Below are 17,599 nucleotides of genomic sequence, written 5' to 3'. Positions count from 1 at the left end.
AAATGAAAGATCTAGTAGAAATGGTTAACTGAGAAGGGAATTTTTTTTTCATTTAGTGATGTATTGAGTTTCTTGTGCCAATAGGAGACTGTTGGCTGTGAATGCAAAACATTAATAAAACACTGCACTTCAGAAGTTAATATTAAACTATCTCTTCTAAATATGTTTCAGTGAAGTAAAATGCTAATAATTTCAGACATATAAATGCCAAAAAAACCCACAAAAACCAACAGGTTATTTTAATAGAAATCATAAAGGTTCTCTGCTGCTGCAGCCTGTTTTGTGTAAAGAACTGATTTGTCAAACTGGTTGCTTAGCGGCTTTGAGAATGAATGTATCTATTTCTTGGCACTTTCAGGTAACTTAATAAACAAAAAAATCACTGAAACTTCAATGGAAAAATAGAGAACATGAATCATCTGTGCTGCATCAATAGTAATCAAGGATACACAATTTATTTTTAAAACAGGGGACCATTTGTTTCATCATAGATTGACAAGAGAATAGTCAGGGCCCCAATTGATAACATCAAATAGATAGCTCAGACAGCTGTGGAAATATGAAATGATGTAACCTTTCCATAAAGCATTTGGGCATTTTTTTATTGAGAGTTTTAAAAACGTTCATACCTTTGAGTCATTAATTCCATTTCTAATAATTAGGTGAAGATTTATATACAGATAATACTACTCATAGTAGTATTATCTGTAATGAAACAAAAAAGGAAATACCCTAGATGTCCAGCTATAAGAGATTAGTTAAATAGATTGTGCTATATTCTGTAAAAGTAACTAGAAGAAAAAATGTTGATTGTGATTTTCTCTAGGATGTGGTGTTACACATAATTTTCTTTTCCTTGCTTGTTCATTGTATTTTTAAATTTTTCTACTTTGAATATTTTTTAAGTGAGAAAAAAACTTTAATGAATTTAATCCCACAATCCTGACAGTCTCCTGTGTGTCAGGCTCTTTGGAAGGGGTGCTTGGTCTCCGCCTTTTGCAGCACTCATTCTTAGAAATACTGGAAGAAAGAGTATCTACATCTGTCAGATAGGCAAAAGAATTATGAAAGGAAGGCAGGAACAAATAGTTGAGATGAGAATAGATAATTCCCCAAATCCCTAACCGTGACATAATTTTAAAATGAAAGAATTATCCTGAAAATTACAAGTGGAAAAAATTTGCTAATTTTAATAACCTCTGTGAAAGACATAGCAGTGTATTGACTTGAGAATATTTCACATTTAGGAAATCTGATGTCCTATTTTTTTTAAATCACTCAGCTTTTAGGTTTTTTTAAATCACAAATTGCCTAAGTAACAGCTTCGTATTATTCTTTGTAACAGTCCCAGAAGTAGACTGTCTTGTTTGCTTATCAGAAATTACTTTTTCTCACTATCTTTTGTCAGCATACTCTGTTTGCTTTTAATATTGGAATTATTTTTTATTTGCATATTGATATTTACATAGCCTTTTTAGTTTCATAATGTGAAACTAAAATACAATTTTATTCTAAGTAAATTTAGTGTTGGGGAATTATTGAGGAATTTTTTCAAAACTATCTTGTTTCTGTTACTGCATCATCTTCTCAGGAGACTGTTTTGGTAAGAAATGACATAATTATTTGCAAATGGGCTTTATCAATTCAGCTTCCAAAAAAGCATGGATATTTTGCTAATTAGATACTGTTTCATTCATGTCATAGCATGAGTTGTACATGACATTAGTATAGTTTTCATTTATACATGCTCACACCTTAATTACCATGAATTTGTAACCAGCTTTACATTATTATATCTGTACAGTGTACTGTCTTTGCTTATTAAAAAGCAGAGGTAATGTTAAATAATATCAGTAGGAGAGATAAGGACTTCTAGTGTTTCATGCACTTTTCTTAGTCTCCATGTTGAATTCCATCTTAATGCAACTAATACAGCCAGTTCCCTTTAATAGAAAATTATAACTTTTTAACATTGTTAAAGTTGCTTCTACTGTGATTTTTAATAGGACGGGCTAACCTTTTTAACAGTTTGCTTCTTTGGATTCAGTTACTTGACCCTCTGTGTTCAAAAATAGGCAGATTTGTTTTCACGAGTCCGTTAAATTGGAAAGCCTGTTATATTTAAAAATATTTTCCATGTAATTTAAATTGTTGCAGATTACAAAGCTATAAGTACAGTTTCTGTGAAAGCCACCTTCCTTTTGTTCTCATACCTAACCTTAAAACATTTAGCTCTGATCTTTAGCAATGCACACCAAATTATAAGGAACCAATTTAACATAAGCACAAATTCCTTATCAGATATTGTATTTCCTTAGCTTTATTTCTGTCGGATTAGACTGCCTTCTCTCCCCAGGTAATTCTTCCTGTTTCTATAGTGCCTGTTATATTCACCCTGCCTTCTCTGTTTTTCAATACGAATTGCTTAAAATCCTTTCTAGGTTTGTACTGTTCTTTCTTAATTTTAGTAAAAGTACTTTACTGTCTTCTTAAAAATTAGAATTGTATTTTCCTCTGTGCCAAAATACTCACCTCCATAACCTAATTTAATCCTTAAGGCAGCCCTGGGGGAGAAAGTCACATTTGTAGATGAGGAAACCAAGGTCCAGAAACAGAGAAATTTCCTTGAGGTCACATAGCTAATAACCCAAGTTTATATGCATAGCTGGCTCTTGAAACACTTACTTTTGTTCCCTTCCATGTCTTCATGCTTTTTCCTCACTCCTCTGCAGTCTTGCTTGTCCTAGCTCTATCTTCCTTGTGTGGCTGTTAGCCATCCTTTAGCTGTTTATTTAACTGTCCTCTGCACTTCATCTGGCATAGTTCCCTAATCTGCCTAAGTCCTATTTTTTACTCCTAACATATTCTGGATGTATCCCATACCACTCATTTAATCCATTCCATGGTAACAGGTAAGTATTCTTTGATACCTCTGTATGTGTAACAGGTAACTGGATAGAATACTACATTGAATAAAACAGATGAGAATTAATGTTAACCTAAAGGATTGATTTAACTCTTAGAAATAAATGGTGTTTTGGTCGTTGATGCTAATGGAAATCTTTTTCATTGCTGTCCTGTGTTTGTATAGGACTGCTTCATTTATCCTATGTTTTGTAGGACTTTTTGGGGTATCTAAAGTTTAAATGACAGAGTTAAGTTTCTTTTAATTTTTTCTCTTAGATGGATTTAGAGCTGCCTGTGTAACACCTTTAAAGTATTTTTCTCATTAAGTATAACCTAAATATAACAAATGTTATTAAAAGCAGTAATTCAAAACCATAAATCTTTTCAAAGGTACACAGGGTTATTATAAGGTCATTTGGCAGTAGTGCAGCTATTATCTGTAATGAATGAAATTCTGGGGTGTGGAGTCACGGTGGCCTTGCTAGGCCTTATGCTGACTTCCCAAGTAAGGAAGACACTCCCTTCCCCCTTTCCCGGTCTTCAAGCCCAGAGCCTCTCTGGGGCCTGAGAAGGTACAGGTGCACTGTGGCAGGTCTTGCTCGTCCTGTGCTTTCTCAGAAGCCTAGAAAACAGGCCTAGGAGGTTGTTGTGCCCTCTGGAGCCAGGCAGGAAGCCATAAATTGGATCCCGGGTCCCACACCCCTGCTGGGTTGGGGGCTGGCTTCTCAACCTTTAAAGTAGTGTAGTTTAAAAGAGGGATGTTTTATTTGCTTAAATATGGCCATTTAATTGATATTTTTGAAACCTTTGAGGGGAATTAACTTTAGATGACTTGCTTTCTGCTATGGTTTTGATGTTCTCATCTAGGGAATAGCCAAATAATTAAGACTTGAGATATCACACAAGAAATAATGTGGCCTTAGAATAAACTTAAAAGACTGTAAAATTCTTTTTTCTCTATTTTGATTTGTGGTCCTCTTTTTCTTCTTTCTACTTGTCACGTGTACCCAGTGTTCACTATTCTTCTGTGTTCCATCTTCCTGTTATCTTTTCCACATTATCACTGGTTTGGGCAGTTCTCAGATTGTTCATATGTTTAAAGACTTCTCTTACTTTGTCACTTGGACCTGGCCCCTTTGTTTTCTACAACCTGCTGGGTTTTTTTTGGTTTGGGTTTAGACCCAACAGTCCTTTGCCCAGAAGATCACAAACCTAATATGTTGAGATTGCTATGGTGTGGTTATACATTGTTGGATACATATATTAGTGTCTGCCAAAACTGGATGATCTTAAAGGCTCCCTAAACATTCAGGCTTAATTTCTCTACCAAAACCAACAGAAACTCAGTATGACTTTTTTTATGATGTAGTAGAATTACTTAGATGTATAAGTTAAATTTTTAGCGTAAGTAAATTTTGAGTGTCTTCATTATTATAGTTGTCCTATTTTTTTAACTGCTGTAATCTATATAATTTTTTAAGTCACCACTTTGAATTGGTCTTACTATGCCTCAGTATACAGAGGAAAGAAACGTTTGCCATTCAGAATTCTCAAATACTTTTTGTGCCATTATTTTGAAGTGACGGAGGCCTGAGCCAGTCACAAGATGACAGCATTGTAGGAACAAGGCACTGCAGGCATAGTCTGGCTATAATGCCTATTCCTGGAACACTCTCATCCAGCAGCCCTGATCTCCTGCAGCCTACCACCAGCATGTTGGATTTTTCTAATCCTTCAGGTAATTTTTGTTTGTGATTTCATATAGCCATATTGGTACTAAAGTGACAAATTAGGTGGTTGAGCCTTGTGTATCAAATAGTAGATTTGCTTGAATCCCTCTTCTCTTATCTCAAGGTTATGACTTACTGCAAAAATCTAAAGAGAATATTGTGTCTTTTTGTATAAGCTGGAATGGTACTTGCTACAATATGAAATAGAAGTACATAAAAAAGAGATTGCATTTAGGTATCTTTTGGTAACCCTTAGGGCAGTGGAATGAAAGCAGGGATGCTCCTTCTCAGTCAAGAAGCGAGTTATCCAGGGTGTGGAAAAGGATAAGGGAATTTATTGTAGTCTCAGTGGCCTCACTTAACTTCCTCTGTGGTGTACTGAAATGTGTTAGTAATTTTCTGGAAACACTGACTTTTCCCCCAGCACCTGAAGCTAAAGTTGTTTTATTGTCATGTATTATTAATTAAATATACTATAGCATCTTTTCATTTGTGTTCAAATTTTGGGTTTGAACGTCATATGGGACATCAAGATAATTTTTCTGCATCTATTCATGCCCAGGGACAGAAATTGTTACTTAACAGTATAATATAAAATTTCATTACAAGGAAGAAAAACTTTAAGAATTATTTGTACATCTGTCTGTCACTTGAAAGGATTTGAGATGACTTTCATCTCAAATGAAATGTAAAATGGTATGTAAAAGACACAACTAAAACTGAGATGTGTAATTGGGTCCAAGGAGAAGAGAGAAAAAAGGTAGCTCTACAGAGATTGGTGTCGTGATTCAGCTTCAGTTTTCATGCTGAAGCCCCTAAGTATCAAAAGGGAGGAAACTCAATTACATGAATCTCAGTATTAGGAGGGAATATAAGTGTAATAGTTAGGTTTATGTTTCATTATAGCAACTTGAGTAAAAACTGGACGTAACATAAAAACACAGTTCAGTGAAATTCATTCTGTACATTGGATTTTTTAAAAATTTCAATTGCCTCTTAATTATTAGCGAGTACAAAACCCAGTAATCTGTCTTTGACACATCCTTCTCTTTATGTGACTACCAGTGTTCTTTCTATAACAAAGATTTTAATGAGTCATTACTTCGCTTTAGGAATTTCTAGTGATTTTTATGTTAGTCAAGGTTCAGTCATAAGATAGAAACCACTCTAGATACTTAATCAGAATTTAGTAAAAGGGATTGTTGTCAAGGTGTAACGTTAACTGTTTACCTAAAATGGTAAAGAAGCAAGCACTAAGGTATCACAAGGGTAGGAAAAGTGCAAACTGGATTCATCTTCTGGTACATGAAAGAAATGCCACCACAGGGTGAAGAAGTGTTGCTGGAGTGGTACAGGAAGAAAAAGCCCACAAGAAGAAACGTAAAGCAGCAAGGCTTTTCTTCCTTTAACCCAACAGTTGCTTTTGGTGCCCCTTTTTGGCATAACTTAAGAGGTGGCCAGTTGGCAAAGAAGAATGTGGTTTGCAGAGTCTCAACCCCATCATGACAAGGCAGAATGGATTTGTAACATTACAACAATAACATAATAATTGTTAATGTCCAGTTTTCACAGCATGATTGTAAACCCCCTTTCTAGCCTTCTCTTCTGCCATTCTGCCACTCTCACCTCCTCTCTCTTTCCTGAGTGTGGTATGTACCTTCACAACTGTGATTTCTTTGCCTGTGCTGTTTGCCACCTTTGGTGTTCTCTCCCTGCATATCCCATGAATTTTTTCTTGTTCCGTCATAGCTCAAATGTTACCTTATCTGGGAAGGCAGTCCCTCCTTTCCCAGAAATCTTTAGCACATTTTCATTGTCTGTCTTATATTGCTTTCCAGTAGGAGCATGGGAATTTATTTTCATGTCTCTGTGTGTGTCCCACAGCAATATGTTCACAAATGAAATATTATTACACTACCAGAGCACAAAGTAAGTATGCATACTTGCATAAGATGAGTATTTAGGGACAGGTGATATAAAATAAATGATGTTTATGGCTGCATTTTTGTCGGTGGCATTATCTAGAAGTGGGGGTGAGGATATAAGGGATGGTTGTAGGGAGAGGGACAGAGAGCAGTCACTTGGGGGATTTAGCTGGGAGAACAAAGGGAAGAAGTTGGAATTTACTAAAATTTAGAAACTGTAAGGGCCATTGCACTGAAATTTAGATTTTTTAAAGAGGAAGTGCTAGTCAATTTGATTGATTGCACAGTTCGCTCATTGAAAAATGGAAGAGCCAAAGATGCTCTTATAAAAACTATTCAGAGAGAGTCCATCTGCAAACTCAGTCTGCAGCCTGTGTCCGTACCAGCAATATAAAAGAGCACGTATAAGATAGGTATTTAACTTACAAATTATATTTTTAAACCCCAAAATGTGCACCTTTATGAAAGCACGTTGATGGTGCTGTTTATATTGAATAAAATACTCATTACCAATTGATTCCAAAATCATTTCCTTAAATTATATATGACCGCGCCAAATTTTAGGTTAACTGTATGTCATGTGTGTATATTGCAGTACATGTGTGACATCGGTCAAGTCTGATTAACTTATTGGTGATCTCAGCTATGTTTATGCTGCTTGTGTAAAGTTGTTAGAAAGTAGGGTCAAAGCTGTTAATAGTAGTTTGCTTTTGATTGCTGACTCTTCTGTGATTTTGCTTTGTTTTTGCTGCCTACAGCTCTTGGTTTTTACTGTAAGTATCTTGAAAACCGACTGTGGTATTCCATTGCTAAATTTCTGTGTAGTGTTTTATTATTTTTAAAAAGTCATATGATACAGAATTGAATAAAGTAGGAGCCAGAACTTTTCTGTCCACTCTACAAGCTTGCCCAGTGTAAACTGGTGTGTATTCTTTTCAACATTTTCTTTGAATAGAAAAATTTTTATAGTTCTAGAATCAGAGTACATGCTGCTCTGTAACTTAGGTTTTGGAGGAATTTTTTACCTAAATACTAGATTAGGCCTAAAAGAACTCGTGACCCAAAGGATTGTAAACTGGATTTTTTTTTTTCCGAGTCTGCTTATAGAACTTTTTGCTTACTACTTTTTCATTTAGTAGCACAAACCTTTTGATTTCTTTAATATTTAGTAATCTTTCAGATTCAGTTTTACAAAAGTCTGAGTTATTTTAATTAATTTTTTATTTTAAAGGAACATAACATTTTTGAAAAATCAAACTGCAGAGAAAGGATAGAATATAAGTCTCCACTCCCCAGAATTAACTATTGTTTATTCATATATCCTTCTAGAAATTTCAGTGCACATAAAATGTGTTTACCACTCTTCACCCCAAATTATATGCTATACTTTTCTTCTACTTAGCCCATCTCACCTGGCAATATACCTTGAATACTTTCCTGCTTCAGAATGTGTTTGTTCTACCACAGTTTTTTAAACAGCTTGTAACATTTCATTTAACCATTCCCCTTTTGGTGACTGTTTACAGTGTTGCCTAAATCTCTGTGTTTATCTTTCCATGTTGTGTGTTTGCAGTATTGTCAAATACCGAATTTTTGTCAAAGATTTTGTGGAAACTTATTTTCTCCTTTATTATATATGTACCTACAAAATATCTATTTTGCCTCTTGTCCAGCAAAGCTTAAAATATTTACTGTCTGGCCCTTTATAGAGCAAATGTGCTAACCCTTGATCTCTACCATTGCACCACTACCTTGTGTTTTCTTTTTTTTTTTTTTTTTTAAAGATTTTATTTATTTATTTGCGAGAGAGAACGAGAGACAGAGAGCACGAGAGGGAGGAGGGTCAGAGGGAGAAGCAGACCCCCCGCTGAGCAGGGAGCCCGATGCGGGACTCGATCCCAAGACGCTGGGATCATGACCTGAGCCGAAGGCAGTCGCTTAACCGACGGAGCCACCCAGGCGCCCTACCTTGTGTTTTCTTAGTGCAACTTCTTACCGTATGGATTGTCTTTCCATGAACCTCCACTTACTCTCTCGAATATAAGCAAGTCCCTGAGAGTGGAGACTTTGCTCCATCTCCTTTATTACTGTATCTTCATCACTTGGAACACTGTTGACACATCACAGGCCCTCCACAAGTATGTACTTGGCAGTTAAAGTATGATCAGGAGGCAGTCTTTTGATTTTGTTTTCATCATCATCTTACTTAAAAAAAGTCCCATCTTTAGTGTATTATTGGGGTCAGTACCTGCATCCTTCAAGTATGTTATTTCTTTATTTTATTCAGGAGGATTATAGTTAGCATTCTAGAAATTCTGCCTTTGGGTTGAAAGTCTAGATACTGGAGATTCTTTTCCTTAAATTCATTTACCTGTTACGTAAGATTTTTTTTAATGAAATGAGAAGCATAAGACTAATAAATGCTCTAGTCCTCCAAGATTCTTTTTAAATGTCTCTTTTTTCCTTAGGAGGTTATATTTTTATGTGCATTTTAGTTTCATGCCTAAAATTTGAGATGATCATTTTCCCTTGATTCAATTTTATTCTAACCTCATGTCTACCATTCATCTGATCATTTAACATTTGAGGATCTTCCCTGTGTTAAGTATTACTTTTGACATATATGTCCTTCTAACAACAAACATGTTGGTGAAGAATATATGTTTTATATGTCACAATTTTAAAAGAGAAAAAATTTTACTGTGACAGTGGTAACAGTGCAAAGAAATGTTTTCCTCCAGTGTTTTTCCAAATCATTTTCCAGACTCGTACTTATCGAACCTTGGCAAATTAATCAGGGTTGAGGTAGTAGGGTTCCCTTTGGATAATCCCTTCTATGGGTCTATTTTAGAGGTACCCATTCATGATGTCGAGATCCCTCTTACATGATGTGATTATGTAACAGTTTGGCCTTCTCATGGGAAACAAATGGCTTTAACAGAGTATGACTTTCTTTTACACTGTTTAGCAAGATCTACAAGTCTGAGTTCCTTGCCAGAAGATGTTAATAGTACTTGGAAGTAAAAGAAGAGGAAATGAAATGTGTGCAAATTCCCAGTCTGCCTTTGTGAATAAATTTCTCTGGAGAAATTAATAAAAGGGATCAGAGCATCTCCCCTTTCCCTCAAGGTTAGCCAGTCCTGCCGGCACACACCTAGTAAACTGATCCAATTCTAGAGCCCCAGACAACTGAGGCCTGTTTCTGTAAAGAGGATAGGAACAGTGCAGGTAACAAAAGTTAGTTGTTTGACCTTTTTATATAGAGTTCAAGGGGATATGTTTTCCACTTTTTGTCCCCTATCTTTTTTTTTTAAGATTTTTTTTTTTTTTTTTTTTTTTATTCATGAGAGACAGCAAGAGAGAAAGGCAGAGGGAGAAGCAGGCTCCCAAGGAGCAGGGAGCCCGATGCGGGACTCGATCCCAGGACCCTGAGATCATGACCTGAGCCGAAGGCAGACGCTTAACCATCTGAGCCACCCAGGCGCCCTCCCCTATCTTTTTCTTGACAAACTGGAATTTCCCTCTGCTTGAAAACATTTTCTAGCCAAGAGTAGAGAAGCATCTCTGATTTGGGTGGATCATTAAACAGTCTAATGTTAAGCCTTTTAGGTTTAGAGACCTGATGTCATCATCACTCTAAGGATTGACTCACTGCAAAGAAATAATGAAAAAGAGGCTTTTGGTGACTCAAATATTTGCATACATTAAGAAAGGTCATTTGGTGCATACATCTTACGAAAGGGACTTGACTGAATATATGATGCCTTCTGCTTCCAACTTGACAGTGTACCTAGAACACTTGAGACTCTGTTCCCTAGGCATTCCTATATGCTTAGTTGAATCTTCCAGTCTTGGGAGTCTCTGTGCCATGAGCCTCAGAGTAGTACCTTATTCTGTGAAATTATCTTCTGCCATATCTCTTTCATTACTCTTTTGTTTCCTTTAGCCAGAATTGTACTTGAGATGGCTTTGAGACAAATTTGTGATTTTTCTTCATCTCTAAAAGTTAGTAATGTATGTAATGCTAATAAGATAGTGCTAGACAAACCATATATAATTACTTGAGCCACCCAAATCTCCCAATCCAATTACAGTCCTTACCAGGAAACACCACAGATAATACATTTTTCCTAATTTAAAGAACAAAATTTTTGTAACAATGGTTTATTATCAGGAAATTGGTAAATATTAGATATTAATATTCAGAATATTTATAATATTAAGAAATATTAGGGGGAAATATACCCTGTGTTCATGCTGTGAAATTTATTTTTACTTACATTGAATACTATTAAAAATTAGCCCAGGGTCATCATATTGAACATTGTTTGGGAAGTTTTAGCGAATGCAGTGTAACAAAATAAAACAAGGTAGAATGAGGGAAGGAGATATCATTACTTACTGTGCATATCTTGAATTAGGATGTGTCTACTGAGAGCAGAGATCCCTGAATATTTTAAACTTTCCTGTGTTAAATAAATATAAAAATAGGAAAACATATGCCACTGTATAGTAGACTGAGTGTTGGTATCTAGTATAATTCAGTAGGAAAAAGCATAAAGAATATCAAAAAGTATTTTTAAAAAGAAGGAATATTAATTGCTCATTAAACTAGTGACTCTCACCAGTAATCAAAGAAATGAAATGTAAGATAATGACATATTTTTAGAGGGAGGAAAAGCATAGGAATTTGAAAATGAAAAAAAATTGTAATGAACAGTTTGATAAGAATGTGATTAAAATTGCTCTCTTTACATTCTAGCATAATAAAATATTATAACCTCTCTGGAGAACATTTTGGCAGTATATTTCAAAAACCTTACAAATATGCCTGCCCTCCCTCTAACTCAGCAAATCCTCTCTCTCTTTCTCCCCTCCCACACCCCTCTCCTTCTAGATTTTCTCTGGGGAAATAATCAGATTGCCTACAAAGGTTTATCTTCCAGGGAGGGGGAAAGGGGTATTAGTCATCACAGTGTTATATAGAAGATATGCAACCTAAGTGTCTGTCATTAAAGGTTTGGATAACTTAAAAATATAAAATACATATTATGGAGTCCTATGCCTCTTTTAAAAATTGTTTTGTCGAAGAGTAATTAAGGACATCAAAGTTTGTAATAAATAAAATATATTGTGGCTTCCAAATCATAATGTTTATCTTTTTGTGTTTGTTTTTCTATGAACATATATTAGTATTTTGTCACCTGAAAAGGTAGATACAGTCATTTCTCAATAAATGCAACAGTGATTTCTATTAACCTCCTGAAATAGATAGGTATATATCATTGTCCAGAGGGATCTTTTTGTTCTAAATTGCTTTTTGAAGAGTTGAATTGTCTTGAAAATAACAAGGCACGCTTTTGTATTTATATAGATATTCCTGATCAAGTTATAAGAGTTTTCAAAGCAGATCAACAAAGTTGCTACATTATCATCAGTAAAGACACTACAGCTAAAGAAGTTGTTTGTCATGCTGTTCATGAATTTGGTTTGACGGGTGCTTCCGACACATATTCTCTCTGTGAAGTTTCTGTTACTCCTGAGGGTGTCATAAAACAGAGAAGACTTCCAGACCAATTCTCCAAATTAGCTGATAGAATTCAGCTCAATGGAAGGTAAATGTGCTTATTAATGAATGTACTTAATTCTAGATTTTTTTTTTAATTGTATAATTAACCTGCAACGATGTATTAGTTTCAGGTATACAGCATGTTTGATAGTTCCGTGTTACTCCGTGCTCAGCATGAAAACTGTAGTCACCATACAGTGTTATTACAAGATTATTGACTATATTTCCTATGCTGTAGTTTTCATCTCCACGAGTTATTTATTATATAACAAAGTTTTTATACACCTTAGTACCCTTTATCTAGATGTGTTTTTGAAGATTGTGTGTAAAAACATATATTAAATAGAAACATCATGTCTTAGGGTCACTGAATTTTCTCTAAAATTAAAGCAGGATTTCTCTTTTTTTTAGCTTTGTCTCCATAATTATGTAAATGGAATCTCAGAGTGTTAGCACTCATAAGGACTACCTGAAAGTGGGAGAAGGAAAGGGAAGACAATTTGCTAAAATATTTTAGCCCTCCTGCTAAACAAATTCTTAGAACCACTGGTGTAGTCCAATCCATATTTTAGAGAGGAAACCAAATGATATATATCTTTATATGTATCTGAGTATGTATGTGTTAAATTACAAATTTGTTTTTAGTATGACTAAAATGTACTCTGGGCAAAAGAGGGCGTAATTTTTACAGTTTTTTTTCTAAGCAGTTTTCCTACTGTGAATATGCAAAAATGTTTTTAAAAATTTTTTAAATGTGCTTTGAATATTATTTGATCAACTAGAAGATTGTTTCTATAGTACATTTGTTGTTAACTCTTGTGATTTTCTCTGAGAATAACATGTTCTTTTTAGTGAGCCTAAATTCATATATAGAGTTAAGATCCTAGAAAATTAAAAGTTAAAATGGGGGCACCTGGCTGGCTCAGTTGGTTAAGCGACTGCCTTCGGCTCAGGTCATGATCCTGGAGTCCTGGGATCGAGTCCTGCATCGGGCTCCCTGCTCAGCAGGGAGTCTGCTTCTCCCTCTGGCCCTCCCCCCTCTCATGCTCTCTCTATCTCATTCTCTCTCAAATAAATAAAATCTTAAAAAAAAAAGAAAAGAAACCTTAAAATGACTACTCCTCATGGTTACTGGTAAGAGAGAATGGATTAACTCTGCCTTGCTAGCTATACATAGTGCTTAAGAGCATAGACCCTGGAGCCAGAGTGCTCAGCAGTCTGGGTAAGTCCCAGCTCTGTCTGTGTGACCAGAGCGAGTTCTTTGGTTTCTCTCTGACTTTTCTCTTTAAAAAAATGGGGATGATGATAATAGAACCTACCACATAGGAGTGTTATAAGAATGAATAAGTTATCCCACCCTATAAATGTTAGATATAATTTTATTAACTAGTGTAATGGGTCTCAGCACATTTATAGTGTTCTTTTAGGCATGTGAACAGTATGCACACAGAAGAAAACAAGGTATAGTTGCTTGATAATCAAAAATAGATGGACACAAACTTGGGCTGGGATCAAGTTGTATATTAGAAAAGAATGAACTAAAAGCCACAGATGACAAGTATGTTACCTTTTTTGTCCCCAGCACCAGCCCTATACAAGATATTTCCCAGGGGTGAAACTTGTCCTTTTAAATGTTAAAGAATTGTTGGTGTAAAAATAAGAAAATGAGGGTCTCTTTTATGGTTGCTGATCAGTGCCATTTGCTGGAATAAAGTTTTGTATTTAACAAGGGAGAATTCATTAGTGGAGAGGTTTTTCCTCTCCTTTACCGGTTTTATTCTTCTTTGCTTCTCTTGGGAATTCAGAAATGAAGAAAATGAGTGTAAGAACAACTTCTGAATAGAAGTGTAAACAGTCTTGATTCAGATGTTCATTCACGCTGTCCATGAACAAATACTGATACAATATCTACTATGCATCAGCTTCCTTCATATAGGCCTCTTAGAGCTTTTATCCGCAAGAACACACACACAGTTGTTGACGCATTATGTGAGTAGTTTCATAAAATGGTTAAGTTCACAGCATTATCAACATTATTTTTACTCTTTAATAGATGTAAAACGGTGGAATAACAGGATAACTTCTTTAAAGTCTTTTCATTTACGTTGTTAATTTTCCATTTCAACTTTAAATGAATATTATGTTTTTGACAAAATGTTATCAACCATATAATGACATTTTGACAGTGGTCATAAAGTGCTCTTTATAAATGTGAAATGACTTACAAAAATAATTTTTTTCTTTTAGGTATTATTTAAAAAATAACATGGAAACAGAAACCTTATGTTCAGATGAAGATGCTCAAGAACTAGTTAAGGAAAGCCAACTCTCCATGCTGCAGCTCAGTACCATTGAGGTGGCCACTCAGCTGTCAATGAGGGACTTTGATTTGTTTCGTAATATTGAGCCTACTGAATACATTGATGACCTTTTTAAGTTAGATTCCAAAACAGGAAATACTCACTTAAAAGAGTTTGAGGACATTGTTAACCAGGAGACATTCTGGGTTGCCTCAGAGATTTTAACTGAATCGAATCAGCTGAAACGAATGAAGATTATTAAGCATTTTATTAAAATTGCACTTCATTGTCGAGAATGTAAGAACTTCAATTCCATGTTTGCAATAATAAGGTAAGTTTGTATAAATATTTGTGTATAGTTTAGACATGAAGCTGATTTTTTGCGTAGGTGTTAAGTGGCTAGAAGAAAAGTCCAATCAATAGACTTTTAAAGTATTGTTAGATTTCATATATTTTCCATTCTGGTGATAGTGGTTTCTTCACTTTCTGTTTCTGCCATCTTTCATTTAAACATTTCTTTTGCTGAATAGGGTCCATTGCCTTCCCATTTTTCTTCCTTTCTCCCCCTTTAATGGATTATACCCTCTTTGGATGTATGGCCAACGGGTGGTTTTTATCGTCAGACTTCTATACTGTGCATCTTTCCGTATCAGCCTCACTGTGATTTGGCACTGAAAAATCACAGTCCGTATCACTGCTCCAACCTAAAATTGCTATTTTGAAACAGTAGCAACAACAACAATAAATAATAATGGCAGCCATATGGTGAGTACTGATTTGTTTAACAGACACTGCACGAGGTATCACTGGATGTGTTGTTGCTCAAGCACAATAGGCTGTAGAATTAGAATTATAAAAATTCACAGTCTCTAAGTCCAGGAAGTGTGGATGGTTACATGTCCTGGGACTCTTCCTTCCCCCCACTCACTATGATTGGCTAGATTGGGTAACCTAGGTAATGTATTTTCTGACCCTCCCCTAGTATAGTGCTGATGAGTAAAGGGATTCCTCCTAAAGGAAGTCTAATTTTAAAGGTGGAGGGTAGTTGTAGTTTTGTCCATTTATGAGGCCACATGCTTGTATATAGCAGCATAATTACGTCTTAATCCCATCTATGTATGCCCCCCACAGAATTTAATAATGACTTGTTCTAGGCTCACATGAGGTAGAATTGGAATCCTTATAATCATAAATCTGTCATGGTAATAAGAAACTCCTTTATGAAGGTAACCAGTGAGTGCACTTGAAATAGATGCTTTAGAAGGAGTTCTTGTTTGTTTGTGTGGTTTTTGTTTGTTTGATTTTAGGAGTATTGAACAGAGATGAGCATTAACCTTTAGAACAGCTGCACGTGTGTCTGAGTCCTGACTCCAGTGTAGTAGCGGTGTGTCAGTAGAAAATTGAAGACCTTTTTTTTCATCTATAAAATGCAGGAATCACGCCACCTACTTCACTGTTTTTAACAGCTGAGTCTAGAACAAGGGAACAAAGATGCCATTGATAAACACTTGGAATGCTAGAAATTGAAACTGTGTAGGAAGGATAAAGTTAGAGAATTTGAAAGTTACAGGCTCAGTTTTGGAGTAGTCTGTGAAAAAAAAACCTGATTGACAAGAGAGATCTCTGTGTAAAAAGAGAGTGTAAAAAAAATAAATGGTGGAGGGTTTAAGAGCTATAACCAGTGACCATCCTAAGTATAGGGGTGAAGAAGAGAGTCGAGCCAAAGAGATAGGGGACAAATACAAGAACTAATAGAACAGCACAGTTACGATTGTGTCATTAAAGCCAAGGAAAGTGATTCGAAAGAAGGAAAGATGGGTATCTGGTTAAAGGTTTGTTTTGGTTTATTTATTTAAATATTTTATTTATTTGAGAGAGAGAGAGAGCTCAGAAGCGGGGGGGGAGGGGTAGAGGGAGAAGCAGACTCCCCACCAAGCAGAAAGCCTGATGTGGGACTCGATCCCAGGACCCTGGGATCGTGACCCGAGCCGAAGGCAGACGCTTAACAGACTGAGCCACGCAGGTGCCCCAGGTTTGTTTTGTTTTAAAGAACATTTTATTATACACATTACACATATTCAGTAGTTCCTATAAAATTAATTGCTTTGTTTTCTCATAAAGTATATCAAAGACTATAACTACATATAAAGTTATATATAACTTTATATATAACATACTTTACAGCAGAGGTGACAAAAGTGAATCAGTCAGTTCTGCCTAGAATTAGGTAGTAATATTTATTTGAGTTATTTTTCTTAGTCTAGCTAAAGATTTGTCAATTTTGTTAATTTCGAAAAACCACTTCTTAGTTTCATCTTTTTTATTTTTCTGGCCTCTATTTGATACCTTTCTGCTCTGATCTTTGTTATTTCCTTCCTTTTCCTAACTTTGGGCTGAGTTTCTTCTTTTGCTAGTTCTTTGATGTGAAAAGTGGATAATTTCTCTTGCTTAATAAAGAAAATTATTACTAAAATTCTGTCTTGGAAATAGTTTTTCCAGCATCCCATAGGTTTTGTTATGTTGTGTATCCATTTTCGTTTGTTGAAAGATAGTTATTTCCCTTTTGATTTTTTTTTTTTTTTTGACCCGCTGGTTGTTCAAGGGAGTGTTGTTTAATTTCTCTTTGTAGATTTTCCCATTTTCCTCTTGTTACTTCCTAGTTTCACACCAGTGTGGTCAGAAAAAAATACTTGACATGATTTCAGTCTTACATTTCCCAAGACTTTTGTGGTTTATTTTATAATCTCTCCTGGAGAATGTTCCATTTATGCTTGAGAAGAGTGTGTATTCTGCTAATGGTGAAAGGACTGTCATGTATATATTTGTTAGGTCCATTTGGTCTAAAGTATGGTTCAAGTCCATTTATTGATTTTCTGTCTAGGTAATTCATCCATTGCTGAAAGTAGTGTATTGCAGTCCCCTACTGATGCATTGTTTTCTGTTTCTTCCTTCAGCTCTGTTACTGTTTGCTTAATACAGTTATGTGCTGAAATGTTGGGCATATGTATATTCATGATTTTTATGTTTTCTTGATGAGTTGACCCTTTATCATTATATAATGACCTCCTTTGTCTTTTACCATTTTGGCTTAAAGTCCATTTTGTCTGATATAAATCTAGCTTCCCCTGCTCTCTCCTGGTTTCTGTTTGCGTGGATTATTTTTTCCAT

At 35.3% G+C, this 17,599-nt stretch overlaps 1 protein-coding gene across 13 annotated transcripts in view; it reads left to right on the top strand.

Moving 5' to 3' along the window:
• Positions 1 to 17,599, top strand: part of RAPGEF6 (Rap guanine nucleotide exchange factor 6) — a 202,531-nt gene that overhangs the window by 145,492 nt on the left and 39,440 nt on the right. For all 13 annotated transcript variants that reach the window (XR_010412993.1, XM_064595858.1, XM_064595855.1 and 10 more), the window contains 3 exons: positions 4,488 to 4,645; positions 11,937 to 12,177; positions 14,379 to 14,762. Coding sequence is in view for 12 of the 13 variants with exons in the window: in XM_064595858.1 (XP_064451928.1) it covers positions 4,488 to 4,645; positions 11,937 to 12,177; positions 14,379 to 14,762 (783 nt within the window). In the remaining variant the exon portion in view is untranslated. The remainder of the gene's footprint in view (positions 1 to 4,487; positions 4,646 to 11,936; positions 12,178 to 14,378; positions 14,763 to 17,599) is intronic.

Source organism: Mirounga angustirostris, unplaced genomic scaffold, assembly GCF_029215605.1.
Source record: "Mirounga angustirostris isolate CCGP_5_RB_7025 unplaced genomic scaffold, mMirAng1.0.hap1 SCAF_7, whole genome shotgun sequence".
Lineage (NCBI taxonomy): Eukaryota > Metazoa > Chordata > Mammalia > Carnivora > Phocidae > Mirounga > Mirounga angustirostris.
The sequence above is the reverse complement of the archived record's forward strand: the minus strand, read 5'-3'. Positions and strand labels throughout refer to the sequence as shown.